The sequence below is a fragment of the Neoarius graeffei genome, chromosome 27 (assembly GCF_027579695.1).
Source record: "Neoarius graeffei isolate fNeoGra1 chromosome 27, fNeoGra1.pri, whole genome shotgun sequence".
Taxonomy (NCBI): domain Eukaryota; kingdom Metazoa; phylum Chordata; class Actinopteri; order Siluriformes; family Ariidae; genus Neoarius; species Neoarius graeffei.
Genome location: NC_083595.1, coordinates 1,832,568 through 1,846,705, shown reverse-complemented (window position 1 = coordinate 1,846,705; position 14,138 = coordinate 1,832,568). Strand labels below are relative to the sequence as shown.

Below are 14,138 nucleotides of genomic sequence, written 5' to 3'. Positions count from 1 at the left end.
GTTGTACAGTCATGATGTTAAATAGATCAGACAGTGCAGAGGTAGTTCAGTGAAATCCCTCCAGCTGTGGTCCCAACCCGTGTTGGAATAAGACCCCGAGTCCTCTGTCTGAGACTGAGATCAGCCCGAGTACAAATGGGGTCAATTCTGGGACGAGACGAAGACCTTCATAAAATGGTCTCAAGACTGGTCTCAAGTAGTATAACACACACACACACACACACACACACACACCAGTCTTCATGTTCACACTGCTTTATTAGATCTGTACAGGACTTTATTATTCACAGTTCACACTCAGGAACACACAGAGTGTTTAACAGCCACAAGGAAATCATCAGCATTATTAATTATTATTATTACTGCAACAGCAACAACAATAATAATGCTGAGTTCTGTGTGTTCACCTCATCGCTCCATCCTTAATGTCACTAACGAGCTGTAATTAGTGCAGGTTCTTAGACTCCTCATTAACACTGTGTTCAGGTTCTGTGACTCTGTTCATCTGAGCTCCATATTACACAATATTCACACACACACACCTGTGACCACCATCACTGTGCTCATGGAACAGTCCTTATGTGTGTGTATGGAGATGGGTGGCTGGGATGATGGGGTGGGGTTTAACCAGACAACGACCGATCATATTTCACAATCAACAACCTAAATATACACACATACAGTGTAGTGTTGAACTATAATACTATAATTGTGGAGTGTCACATGATCAAGTCTGTGATTGGTTGATTACAATGAAGCTCCACCCCTATTAAAGGGACATGGGATGGGAGGGTCTTACACCCCAGAGTAACGTCTAGTCCAAAAAATATGGTGTACAGTAATAACGTGTGTGTGTGTGTGTGTGTGGTTGAGTCCATCAGTAGCTGTTGAGCGCTCTCACACAGCAGAGGTGTGTGTGTTTTTGTGGCGTGTGATGAAGGGGGAGGCGGTACTGATGCAGCCGCATGCTGCCGTCAGCCCGAGACACGCCCACCCACACAACACCGACCAACCAAATCCATGGTCCACGTCGCCTGGGAGACCGTAGATAAAGGGAGGGTTCCGGGAGAGGTCATAGGTCACGCTGGAAGCGTAGGTGCACAAGGAGATGGTGCAGAAGATCCCTGCAGCACAAAGGAACATTGAACCATGAGTGTGTGTGTTTATGTGTGTGTGTTTGTGTGTGTGTGTGTGTCTAAGTACCTGACATTAGGAACAGTAGTCCTGATACATGCTGTGTGAGTTTCTCTTCCCAGAAAAATCCAACTGCAGAGACAATGGAGCCACAGAGTAGTACAGCAGCAGCCATTCCCATAAAGCCCGCTGTTATTCTCCTCAGATCTGTGTACACACACACAGCGTCTCCATGACTTCCGCCCACACTCTGAGAGATCACACGTTATTTCCAGCAGCTCTGATGATAATAATAACGCTGTATAATTAACACTGTGTGTGATGGTGTGTAACTGAAACAGACGGGACAGCGTTTCAACATCACACGCTACAGCTACAATAAATCACTAATTAATCTGTAATCAATCAGGAATATCACACACTCGTCATCAGTGCTCTTCAGCGTTTCTTCCTGCGCTTTGTGCTCTTCAGCAGCTGCTGCAGTGAAATGCTGAGGTACAGTCTAGGTGACTGTGGGAGGATTACTGAAGGTCAAACACACACACAAACACAAAAATACTCGCCTGCATCACAACCTGCAGGACTATCAACCTCACAGGACTCTCAGAATACTTTCAGCCACTGTTACACATTTATTTACATGTTTTATAGCAGATTAAAATACATTTCATTGACTCTTGCTTTTATTCACTGTAGAACATTAATGCAGTGTTGAGAAACTCAACCTCGAAGATGTGAAGTCTGTGCAGGTCGATTTAATAATCTGAACATGACGTGTAGAAATTAAACACACGCGTAACCTGAGTCTGAACACGAGGAACTTTCACTGTGTAAATAATCACACAACTTCTGAAATGAAATCTCCGTCACTGTGAGCCAGCGAAAAGATTTAAGATCATTCATGACCACTGAATCACGCAAGAAATAAAAATGTTATAAATGATAACATTTAAGCATGAATGTTATTCTCAGCAGTCGAAAGAACAAAACTGATCTAATCTTGATCATATTTCTGAACAGGAAATAACAGAACTGAACAAGTTCATCAGAGTGTCGATGGAAATGTACAGTATAACTCGAATCGTTAGCATTGCATTAGATGCAAGAAAACCAAGGGTTGTCTGTAAATCTGTAGAAATCCAATCAGGTCTGATAACAGAGATGATCTACAGACAAATACAGCTGTGGGTCAGAGGCATAAAATGGCTTAAAAAAAAAGATATTAAATATCTAGATTAAAAAAAACTGAGAGAAGGATTACTATGAAATAAAACCTTGAGGTTCATCACTGTGAGAACAGCAGCAAAACAATCTTATCACCAACACAATAAAAACAAAAATAAATACTGAAGTGTGGTCCAGAGACACTGAACTACTAAATAATTCATAAATCCTGTTCATGAAATGCTGCTCAGTAAAACTCTCTGATCACAGCTGTAGAACGTTCCAGTAAAATCTACTGAGAAATCTACGGACTTCCCCGAAGTTAGCTTGCTTTAAAATATCTCCAACATGTCAGAGCGTCTCAGTGCTGTGTGTCTGTTCAAAGAATACTTTTACAATAATCTGTTTTTATTAAACACTATTACTCTAAAATCTCTGGAGATCACTGGGTTAAAACAGTGTTTTTCAAGGAAAGGTTCAACATCAAACAACAGCAAAATTTGAGGAAACATTCACAATAAAATGAAAAACAGGAGCACAAATTTCATATGAAGAAACATGAGAAGAATTACATTAAAAAGGACTAAAAATATTCACAGGGTCCTTAAAATTATGATTAACTTTTATTACTATTTTGGGTGTAAATTCAGACTTTGATATGCAACCCCAAATCAGAGAAAGTTGGGATGGTGTGGAAAATGCAAATAAATAAAGAAAGCAGTGATTTGTAAATGACTTTGATTACAGACAGAATGAAGCCAAGATTTTTCATGTTTTGTTGGTCAACATCATTTTATTCGTTAATATCCATCCATTCCTGCATTTCAGTCCTGCAACACATTCCAAAAAAGTTGGGACGGAGGACATTTAGGGCAAGTGATAAGGTACGACTGTTAAATAATGATGTGATGTGAAACAGGTGACTGTAATCGTGATCTGGTACAAAATCAGTCTCCAGGAAAGGCCGAGTGTTTGAGGAGTAAAGACGGGCCGAGGATCTCCAGTTTATCAACAAATGCGTGAGAAAATTATTGAAATGGTTTAAAACAATGTTCCTCAAAGAAAGATAGGAGGGGATTTGGATATTTCACCCTCTACGGTGCAGAATATCATTAAACCATTCAAGGACTCTGGTGGAATTTCAGTGAGTAAAGGGCTCAAGCCTAATCTGAACCCCCGTGATCTCCGATCCCTCAGACGGCATCAGGAACCCTCATTTATCTACAGCTGATAGAACCACATGGGCTCGGGATTACTCTGGAAAACCTTTATCAAGCTACAATACGGAGTTACATCCACAAACACCAGTTAAAACTTTACTGCGCAAAAAGGAAGCCTTGTATTCACTGTGTCCAGAAGCGCCGTCGACTTCTCTGGGCTCGGAGGCGTCTGGGATGGACCATCACGCAGTGGGAACGGGTATTGTGGTCAGACAGATCAGTATTCCAGGTCTTTTATGGAAGAAATGGACCATCCAGACTGTTACAGGAACGAGTCCAAAAGCCAGGGTGTGTCATGGTATGGGGTTGGGTCAGTGCCCTTGGCAAAGGTAACTTACACTTCTGTGATGGAGCATTAATGCAGAAAAGTCCACTGAGATTTTGGAGCAACATCTGCTGCCTCCAAGACGACGTCTTTTCCAGGGAGATTTCAACAAGACGATGCAAACCCACATTCTGCTCACATTACAAAGGCGTGGCTGTGGAAGAAGAGGGCGTGTCCCCTCTGTCCCCAATAGAGAATGTGTGGAGAATTTAGAAATGATAAATATGACAGTGACGACCCCGAACTGTTCCACACCTTAAGACCCGTTTACAGGAAGAACGGGACAAAAATAACACCTGAAACACTTCATTACTTGGAGTCTTCAGTCCATAAACAGCTTTTAAGTGTCGGGAGAAGGAACGGGAGCGTTATACACATTATAAAGTCGGAAATGCTTTACTGTCCCAACATTTTTAAATGTGTTGCAAGAATAAAAACTGAAATGTGTTTATTTTGAGGAGAAAAAAAAATCATGAGGTAAAAGATCAAATAATGTGCTGTTGTATTGTTTGAAGTGTAATACAGGTCAAAGATTATTTACATGCCACTGTTTTCAGTTTTAATTTCAAATTCAGCATCCCATCCCAACTTTTTCTGATTTGAGGCTGTAGGAGGTGAAATATTCACTTTCACATCACTGATCTTGTGTTTAAAGTCTTTAATTTTCTTTAAAGTTGTTTTGCGATAATGTCTGTTGTTAAAGCGCGATACAAATAAACTTGACTTGATCTGTTCAACTATAAAATGTAATTCGCTCACAGTCAGTAACAGACAGCAGTGAGAGAACGAGTCGCAATTTACCAACAGATTCAACAGAATAAACTCATATATAGAAAAGATTATAGCACTGATTAAATCATGTATAGTGCAGTGTAATGTTAAACATGACCTGAATTCTGGTGGGTTTCCTCCTCAATGGTCCTATAACCCCCCCCCGACACACACACACACACACACACACACACACACACACACAAAACATCAATGAAACACTCATACCTCAGATACACACCGATCAGCCATAACGCTAAACCCGCATGCCTAATGCAGTGTAGGTCCCAGTTGTGCCACCAAACCAGCTGTGACCCTCGAGGCCTGGACTCCATGAGACCTCTGAAGGTGTGCTGTGGTTTCTGGCACGACGATGTTAGCAGCAGATCCTTTAAGTCCTGTAAGTTGTGACGTGGTGTCTCCATGGATTGGACTTGTTTGTCAGCACATCCTATAGACACTCGATCAGATTTACATCTGGAGAATTTGGAGATCAAGTCAACAGTTTGAGCTCTTTGTCATGTTCCTGAAAGGTTCCTACAGTGTGTCGGGGAGCATCATCCTGCTGAAAAGAGTTCACTGCCATTAGAAAATACTGTTGCTATGAAGGGGTGAAGTTGGTCTGCAGTGTTCAGGTAGGTGGTGCGTGTTAAAGTAACATCCACATGAACACCAGGACCCAAGGTTTCCCAGCAGAACATTACCCAGAGCATCACACTATCTCCAGCAGCTCACCTCCTTCCCATGGTGCATCCTGGTGCCATCTCTTCCCCAGCTAAGTGACACACACACAGACACGGCTGTCCACATGATGTGAAAGAAACATGATTCATCAGACCAGGCCTCCTTCATCCATTGCTCCATGGCCCAGTTCTGATGCTCATGTGTGCATTGTAGATGCTTTCGGTGGTGGACGAGAGTCAGCATGGGCTCTCGAAACAGGCTAGCCTTCGCTCCCCACACACATCAGCAGGCTTTCGTCTAAACGGGGGAACAGGGGCGCTGTGCCCTCTTACTCTCGGCATGCGCCCCCTTACCGACTCCGTGAAAACATCCCAGCAACACCACGTGACAATGTGTCTGATCATCAAATACGTTATAATTGCTCCAAAAATATTCCAGTCATAGTAGCTACACCGCCAGACGGTGCAAAAACAATCCGAATTGGCATTTTCCAGACTGAGGCGCCATGTTGTTTAGTTGTTTACTTGTTGCGGCTGCTCTCGCGAGATTTGACATGGGTTACGTACAAGGTCAGCTGACTTGTAGAGCGAGATTTCTCGAGACTGAATGACCTTTCACCCACCGGCGCGGGAGCTTTTGACAGAAGTAGTTCGCGAGTTGTTTTTGTTGACACTTGGGCATTTAAAGATGTCATCCCGCCGCACGAAGCGGAAGAAAGCCAAAGACTGTCAGGGGCAGAAGAAGATTACTTCTTTCTTTTTCAATGTTGACAGACAATTTGTTACAATTTCCCTCTCAGATAGCCTCAGAATGTCCCATTGGAGCATTTTTCAAAGGCTTTGCACGGCAGGGGGGGGGACAACCGGCACCATCCCCCCCCCCCGCTTCGCTCCCTCGCCATGGTGAGCGCCCTCATACTAAATTTTTCTAGAAAAAACCCTGCATCAGTGAGCCTTCGACACCCATGACCCTGTCGCCGGTTCACCAGTTCTCCTTCCTTGGACCAGTTTTGTTCGGTACTAACCACTGCATGCAGGGAACACCCCACAGGATGGGCCATTTTGGAGATGCTCAGACCCAGTCATCTAAGTTGCTCAGCTCCTTACACTCACCCATTTTTCCTGCCTCCAACACATCAACTTCAAGAACTAACTGTTCTCTTGCCGCCTAATAAATCCCACCCCTCGACAGGCGCCATTGTCAGAACAAAATCAGTGTACTTCACTTGTCAGTGGTTTTAGCCTCATGGCTGACTGGTGTATACTGATATACCGTACATTACAGTCGAATGAAAGTCCAGCACTTTTAGATCAGATTTTTCAGTAAACTCAGCATCAACATGTAACCTCAATAAACATCATATGAATTCAGCAGGAGAAGAAAAGCAGCAGTGTGTTGATCACTAAAGAGTGTTTGGTCCCGAATGTCATGAAAACCGCTAGCCACGCCCATCTGTCCCACTCAGACATGCCCAGCTGTCCCCAAAGACACGCCTGTTTGTCCCACTCTGACATGCCCAGTGTGTGTGTGTGTGTGTGTGTGTGTGTGTGTGTGTGTGTGTGTACATACGTAAGAGGTGCCACTCATCCTGCTGGATGGTTCTGGTCAGGTTCAGCGGGATGTTCCTGAGTCGAATCGGTTGGGAGAAATGATATTTAACTGCAGTGCAGCGATCTGCAATACCTGCAACACGCACGCGCGCGCGCACACACACACACACACACACACAGTATACTGTAAGTACACATGTAATCTGTCACTCAATACACATGCTTGTTCTTTCTCTCTTGTATTTTCCAGACTATCAGAGACAAAAAGATGTGTAAATGTTATGTTTTCTGTAAGGGTAAATGTGTGTGTGAGTATCGTCTCTGTAAGGAGTCTCCAGTGTGAGCGCTGTGTAACAGTCAGAGGTGAAACTGGGACTGTAAGATTTCTGACGTCTTCAGGACAGAGGAGTTTACACTTTACAGTTTCTCAGGAACAGGACAAGCTGCGATTTCTTTGGATCTCATTCACTTCACAAGAGAGAATAAAGAGAGTCTGGTGAGAGAATGACTGTTTGTAGCTGCTATAGTGCAAGTGAGAACAGGAACTCACTCATCTGATGTCAAATGGATGAAAAGAATTGTCATTTTTTCACAAATAATTTTTTTTTAATTATTAGTAAACTGCTGTGGTGTAAAAGGAATAAAACACATGGGGACGTGCTGTTAGAGGAAAATATAACACACCACCCTGTCACTCAGTGTTATACTGTAACACACACACACACACACACACACACACACACAGAGTGGTTATAGATTACATAACACTAAAGGTGGTACAGCTCCAGTTTCACGTGCAAGTGTGTGTAATGTAAGAGAGTGAGTGTGAGTGCAGTATGTGTGTGGGAGAGAACATACACCTCTGTGTGTGTGTGTGTGTGTGTGTGTGTGTGTGTGTGGCTGCTGAAGGTCAACAGGACTCTGCTGAAGGTGTGAGTGACTCTGCACATCTCCATCTTTAATCCAGTGTCTCATCAACATAATCTATATCCACCTCCTCCTGTCACCTTCACCATCCAGCTCCAAGACCAACACACACAAAGTAAATACAGCCATGTGCAACAACATTGCTTAATTATTCTGCCATACTTTTTATCCATTTATAATTAATGTTGTCAAACATCTGTGAAACAAATTAACGATTTTTCTCAAATTAATAAGATAAAAATCGCAGCTTGTCACGTTCCAGAGAAACCACAAAGCAGCGTAAACGCCTCTGTCCTGAAGATGCTGGAAAACATCGTTACAGCTATTAAACATCTCCTTACAGAACATTGCACCAAATCAGCAAAATCCACTGATGTGGCACATCAGCTGTACACATCCCTGTGAATGAGCGGTTGCTGTAGAAACCATAAAATCTGAGAACAACTTGTGATGTTCAGCTGCACTACAGTCAGAGCTGCTGGTACAGAAAATTAATCAACACCTTCTGACTAATCAGGATGCAGAATTCTACAGTGCTGTGGTGTAAATATAAATATCTTTCACCACTTGTACGGGTAAATTCTTTGTATATGGGTATCTGTCTCAGAAACCGGGTACTGTGGGGGTCCCCCACTAAATATACCCACAGTCAATAAACTATACGGTTTTGAATGGTGACGTTGTTTTAATTTGAAATAAAATGATGAAAGAAATAATACAGATAAAACTAAATCTTTGATGTGAATACTCTATTCAGAATTTGGCAAAAATTCTGCAAATTTGTGGAAAAATGGCGGCTTGATCTGGGACATGATAAATGGTCGACTCCATCGCATTCCCTTCAAAAGGCTGTAGTCCACTGAAAAGTCTACAGTTATCACTAATTGTATTTTAAGTTGTAACTTTATCCACCTAAGGATTGGTGCGCTCACAGAATAATCATAACCGTAATAAAACATCATGCAAAATATTTCATCACCGTCGTAACTCCATTTTCCGCAAACCCAAAACCAATACGATCGTGTGTTTTTGATCTAAACGGAAAGCCTCAGGGTCGAGGTCACGACCTCACCAAAAGTAGTAACTTAAAATCACTACGCCGTATAAACATTTAGTTATAAATCTGCGATGTTGTTTTTTAAAGCGAAAGCTGAAAGTTAGGTATAGAATATGTTTCTTACAGAATATGTTACGATGGTAGCTGGGCTTGTATGAATTTCTGAGCTATAAAATGAGTTGTGGTCTATTTTTTACCGTAGCGTGTTATTTGTGTGCGGGGAAGGACACACATTAACAATCTGCATGTGTAGAATGGAATTTTCCACTCCAGCAGTTAGAAGTTGATCGTGCTTCCATTTGCGGTCTTTCTGTTACGCGGGTGATCTGTTCGGACGTTATCACTGAAAAGGTGAGTTTTAACAGTTTTATTTTGTTTTAGTCTTACAGTATAAGGCAATAGAATGTTTCTTTTTCATCTTACTTTCATATTTTGTAGTGTTTGCGTATTTCTGGCAAATATTTTGCAACCATGGTCAATTTAGATCGAACTTTTGATAGAACCTACGGCCAGTCATTTTGCCCCGCCCCCGCCTCACGCTCCGTCCGGTGCGGTAGTGATGTCCCGTTGCTCGCACGCCGCAGCAGAGCAAATAAAAACGGAATGCAATGATGTGGAAGTTTCAAAATTCCATATTTTATTCAGAATAGAACATAGATGACATATCAAATGTTTAAACTGAGAAAATGTATCATTTAAAGAGAAAAATTAGGTGATTTTAAATTTCATGACAACAACACATCTCAAAAAAGTTGGGACAAGGCCATGTTTCCCACTGTGAGACATCCCCTTTTCTCTTTACAACAGTCTGTAAACGTCTGGGGACTGAGGAGACAAGTTGCTCAAGTTTAGGGATAGGAATGTTAACCCATTCTTGTCTAATGTAGGATTCTAGTTGCTCAACTGTCTTAGGTCTTTTTTGTCGTATCTTCCGTTTTATGATGCGCCAAATGTTTTCTATGGGTGAAAGGTCTGGACTGCAGGCTGGCCAGTTCAGTACCCGGACCCTTCTTCTACGCAGCCATGATGCTGTAATTGATGCAGTATGTGGTTTGGCATTGTCATGTTGTAAAATGCAAGGTCTTCCCTGAAAGAGACGTCGTCTGGATGGGAGCATATGTTGCTCTAGAACCTGGATATACCTTTCAGCATTGATGGTGTCTTTCCAGATGTGTAAGCTGCCCATGCCACACGCACTAATGCAACCCCATACCATCAGAGATGCAGGCTTCTGAACTGAGCACTGATAACAACTCGGGTCGTCCTTCTCCTCTTTAGTCCGAATGACACGGCGTCCCTGATTTCCATAAAGAACTTCAAATTTTGATTCGTCTGACCACAGAACAGTTTTCCACTTTGCCACAGTCCATTTTAAATGAGCCTTGGCCCAGAGAAGACGTCTGCGCTTCTGGATCGTGTTTAGATACGGCTTCTTCTTTGAACTATAGAGTTTTAGCTGGCAACGGCGGATGGCACGGTGAATTGTGTTCACAGATAATGTTCTCTGGAAATATTCCTGAGCCCATTTTGTGATTTCCAATACAGAAGCATGCCTGTATGTGATGCAGTGCCGTCTAAGGGCCCGAAGATCACGGGCACCCGGTATGGTTTTCCGGCCTTGACCCTTACGCACAGAGATTCTTCCAGATTCTCTGAATCTTTTGATGATATTATGCACTGTAGATGATGATATGTTCAAACTCTTTGCAATTTTACACTCTCGAACTCCTTTCTGATATTGCTCCACTATTTGTCGGCGCAGAATTAGGGGGATTGGTGATCCTCTTCCCAGCTTTACTTCTGAGAGCTGCTGCCACTCCAAGATGCTCTTTTTATACCCAGTCATGTTAATGACCTATTGCCAATTGACCTAATGAGTTGCAATTTGGTCCTCCAGCTGTTCCTTTTTTGTACCTTTAACTTTTCCAGCCTCTTATTGCCCCTGTCCCAACTTTTTTGAGATGTGTTGCTGTCATGAAATTTCAAATGAGCCAATATTTGGCATGAAATTTCAAAATGTCTCACTTTTGACATTTGATATGTTGTCTATGTTCTATTGTGAATACAATATCAGTTTTTGAGATTTGTAAATTATTGCATTCCGTTTTTATTTACAATTTGTACTTTGTCCCAACTTTTTTGTAATTGGGGTTGTAGTTATTTTATATGTAAATCAAAAGCATTTGAATTGTAATAAAAAAAATTTCCACAGTGGAGGCCAGATAAAGCAAGATACTATCTTTATTCTTATTAAACATGACAAAAGAAACATTGAGTGTTCGGTAAATGTAAAAAAAAAGTAAAATTAGAAAATTTATTTTTTGACCATAATGTCCCAAATGAGAGACCAGTTTCTGAGATGGACCCATGTACACACACACACACACACACACACACACACACACACACACACACACACGTTGAGCCGTCGCCATGGAGACATGAAATGACTCTCATTGAGAAATGTTTCAAATCTGAACACTGAATACTGAGCTCACTTTGTTCTAAATACTGATTTTTTTCAATTTAAAACAGAGATTTTCTCAGTACTTCTGAATGAAACGGACTTGGGGCGGGGCTATTCGTGAACTTGGTTTGTGATGTCACAAAATAAACTCCACAACATTTGACCTATCATGTCCAATAAGCAAATTACTTGAGGATAATAATGTGGTAAATAGAACTGTGTAGAACCAGTGTGATAAGCTATTAAAGTTGGTGGTTGCCACGGTAACATTATCATGCTGTTACATAAATGAGTGAGAATGAGAATGTAACTGGAGACCCTGAGACTGAAATCTTCGTGCAAATGTGAGCGGGTTTACGCGTTCACTAAGTTAGTGATATTCAGTTCTTAGGGATGGCAGGATGACACTGGGGTGTGTTCATATTTGCATATCATGTATATTCATAGCTCCTGGAATTTTAATGAGGGTAAATGTATAAACATGTTCTCGCATTGTTGTAGTTAAACTGATTGTTCTGTGGACATAAGCGCAGTTTATTCTGGTACACTTTAAATCCAATAAATATTTTTATTGTGTAATGTGTGTGTGTGTGTGTGTGTGTGTGTGTGTGTGTGTGTGTGTGTGTGTGTGTGAGCAGGTCACTGCTCAGTGTGTGTGTGTGTGTGAGTATGGTCAGTGTGTGTGTGTGTGTGTGTGTGTGAGGAGGTTACTGCTCAGTGTGTGTGTTAGTATGGTCAATGTGTGTGTGTGTGTGTGTGTGTGTGTGTGTGTGTGTGTGTGTGTGTGTGTGTATGGTCAGGGTGTGTGTGTGTGTGTGTGTGTGTGTGTGAGAGTATGGTCAGTGAGTGTGTGTGTGTGGAGTGTGTGTGTGTGCGTGTGTGTGTGTCTGTGTGTGTGTGTGTGGTCAGTGTGTGTGTGTGTGTGGTCAGTGTGTGTGTGTGTGAGTGTGTGTGTGAGTGTGTGTGTATGGTCAGTGTGTGTGTGTGTGTGTGTATGGTCAGTGTGTGTGTGTGTGTGTGTGTGTGTGTGTGTGTGTGTGTGTGAGTGTGGTCAGTGTGTGTGTGAGTGTGGTCAGTGTGTGTGTGTGTGTGTGTGTGAGTGTGGTCAGTGTGTGTGTGTGTGTGTGTGTGTGTGTGAGTGTGGTCAGTGTGTGTGTGAGTGTGGTCAGTGTGTGTGTGTGTGTGTGTGAGTGTGGTCAGTGTGTGTGTGTGTGTGTGTGTGTGTGTGTGTGTGTGTGTGAGTGTGGTCAGTGTGTGTGTGTGTGTGTGTGTGTGGTCAGTGTGTGTGTGTGTGTGTGTGAGTGTGGTCAGTGTGTGTGAGTGTGGTCAGTGTGTGTGTGTGTGTGTGTGAGTGTGGTCAGTGTGTGTGAGTGTGGTCAGTGTGTGTGTGTGTGTGTGTGAGTGTGGTCAGTGTGTGTGTGTGTGAGTGTGGTCAGTGTGTGTGAGTGTGGTCAGTGTGTGTGTGTGTGTGTGAGTGTGGTCAGTGTGTGTGTGTGTGTGTGTGTGTGTGTGTGTGTGTGTGTGTGTGGTCAGTGTGTGTGTGTGTGTGTGTGTGTGTGTGAGTGTGGTCAGTGTGTGTGTGTGTGTGTGTGTGTGTGTGAGTGTGGTCAGTGTGTGTGTGTGTGTGTGTGGTCAGTGTGTGTGTGTGTGTGTGTGTGGTCAGTGTGTGTGTGTGTGTGTGTGTGTGAGTGTGGTCAGTGTGTGTGAGTGTGGTCAGTGTGTGTGTGTGTGAGTGTGGTCAGTGTGTGTGTGTGTGTGTGTGTGTGTGTGTGTGTGTGTGTGTGTGAGTGTGGTCAGTGTGTGTGTGAGTGTGGTCAGTGTGTGTGTGTGTGTGTGTGTGTGTGTGTGTGTGTGTGTGTGAGTGAGTGTGGTCAGTGTGTGTGTGAGTGTGGTCAGTGTGTGAGTGTGGTCTGTGTGTGTGTGTGTGTGTGTGTGTGTGTGTGTGTGTGTGTGTGTGTGTGAGTGTGGTCAGTGTGTGAGTGTGGTCAGTGTGTGTGTGTGTGTGTGTGTGTGTGTGTGTGTGAGTGTGGTCAGTGTGTGAGTGTGGTCAGTGTGTGTGTGTGTGTGTGTGAGTGTGGTCAGTGTGTGAGTGTGGTCAGTGTGTGTGTGTGTGTGTGTGAGTGTGGTCAGTGTGTGAGTGTGGTCAGTGTGTGTGTGTGTGTGTGTGTGTGTGTGTGTGTGAGTGTGGTCAGTGTGTGAGTGTGGTCAGTGTGTGTGTGTGTGTGTGAGTGTGGTCAGTGTGTGAGTGTGGTCAGTGTGTGTGTGTGTGTGTGTGTGTGTGTGAGTGTGGTCAGTGTGTGAGTGTGGTCAGTGTGTGTGTGTGTGTGTGTGTGTGTGTGTGAGTGTGGTCAGTGTGTGAGTGTGGTCAGTGTGTGTGTGTGTGTGTGTGTGTGTGTGAGTGTGGTCAGTGTGTGAGTGTGGTCAGTGTGTGTGTGTGTGTGTGTGTGTGTGTGTGTGAGTGTGGTCAGTATGTGAGTGTGGTCAGTGTGTGTGTGTGTGTGTGTGTGTGTGTGTGAGTGTGGTCAGTGTGTGAGTGTGGTCAGTGTGTGTGTGTGTGTGTGTGTGTGTGTGTGTGTGAGTGTGGTCAGTGTGTGAGTGTGGTCAGTGTGTGTGTGTGTGTGTGTGTGAGTGAGTGTGGTCAGTGTGTGAGTGTGGTCAGTGTGTGTGTGTGTGTGTGTGTGTGTGTGAGTGTGGTCAGTGTGTGAGTGTGGTCAGTGTGTGTGTGTGTGTGTGTGTGTGTGTGTGTGTGAGTGTGGTCAGTGTGTGAGTGTGGTCAGTGTGTGTGTGTGTGTGAGTGAGTGTGGTCAGTGTGTGAGTGTGGTCAGTGTGTGTGTGTGTG

The 14,138-nt window shown here is 43.3% G+C and overlaps 1 protein-coding gene across 1 annotated transcript in view; it reads right to left on the bottom strand.

The window, feature by feature from the left end:
• Positions 1 to 294: 294 nt before the first annotated feature.
• Positions 295 to 14,138, bottom strand: part of tmem178a (transmembrane protein 178a) — a 14,840-nt gene continuing 996 nt past the window's right edge. The window contains exons 2-4 of the mRNA XM_060911963.1: positions 6,868 to 6,981; positions 1,204 to 1,341; positions 295 to 1,124 (exon numbers count right to left, since the gene is read on the bottom strand). Of these exons, the coding sequence (XP_060767946.1) occupies positions 898 to 1,124; positions 1,204 to 1,341; positions 6,868 to 6,981 (479 nt within the window). The 3' untranslated portion in view covers positions 295 to 897. The remainder of the gene's footprint in view (positions 1,125 to 1,203; positions 1,342 to 6,867; positions 6,982 to 14,138) is intronic.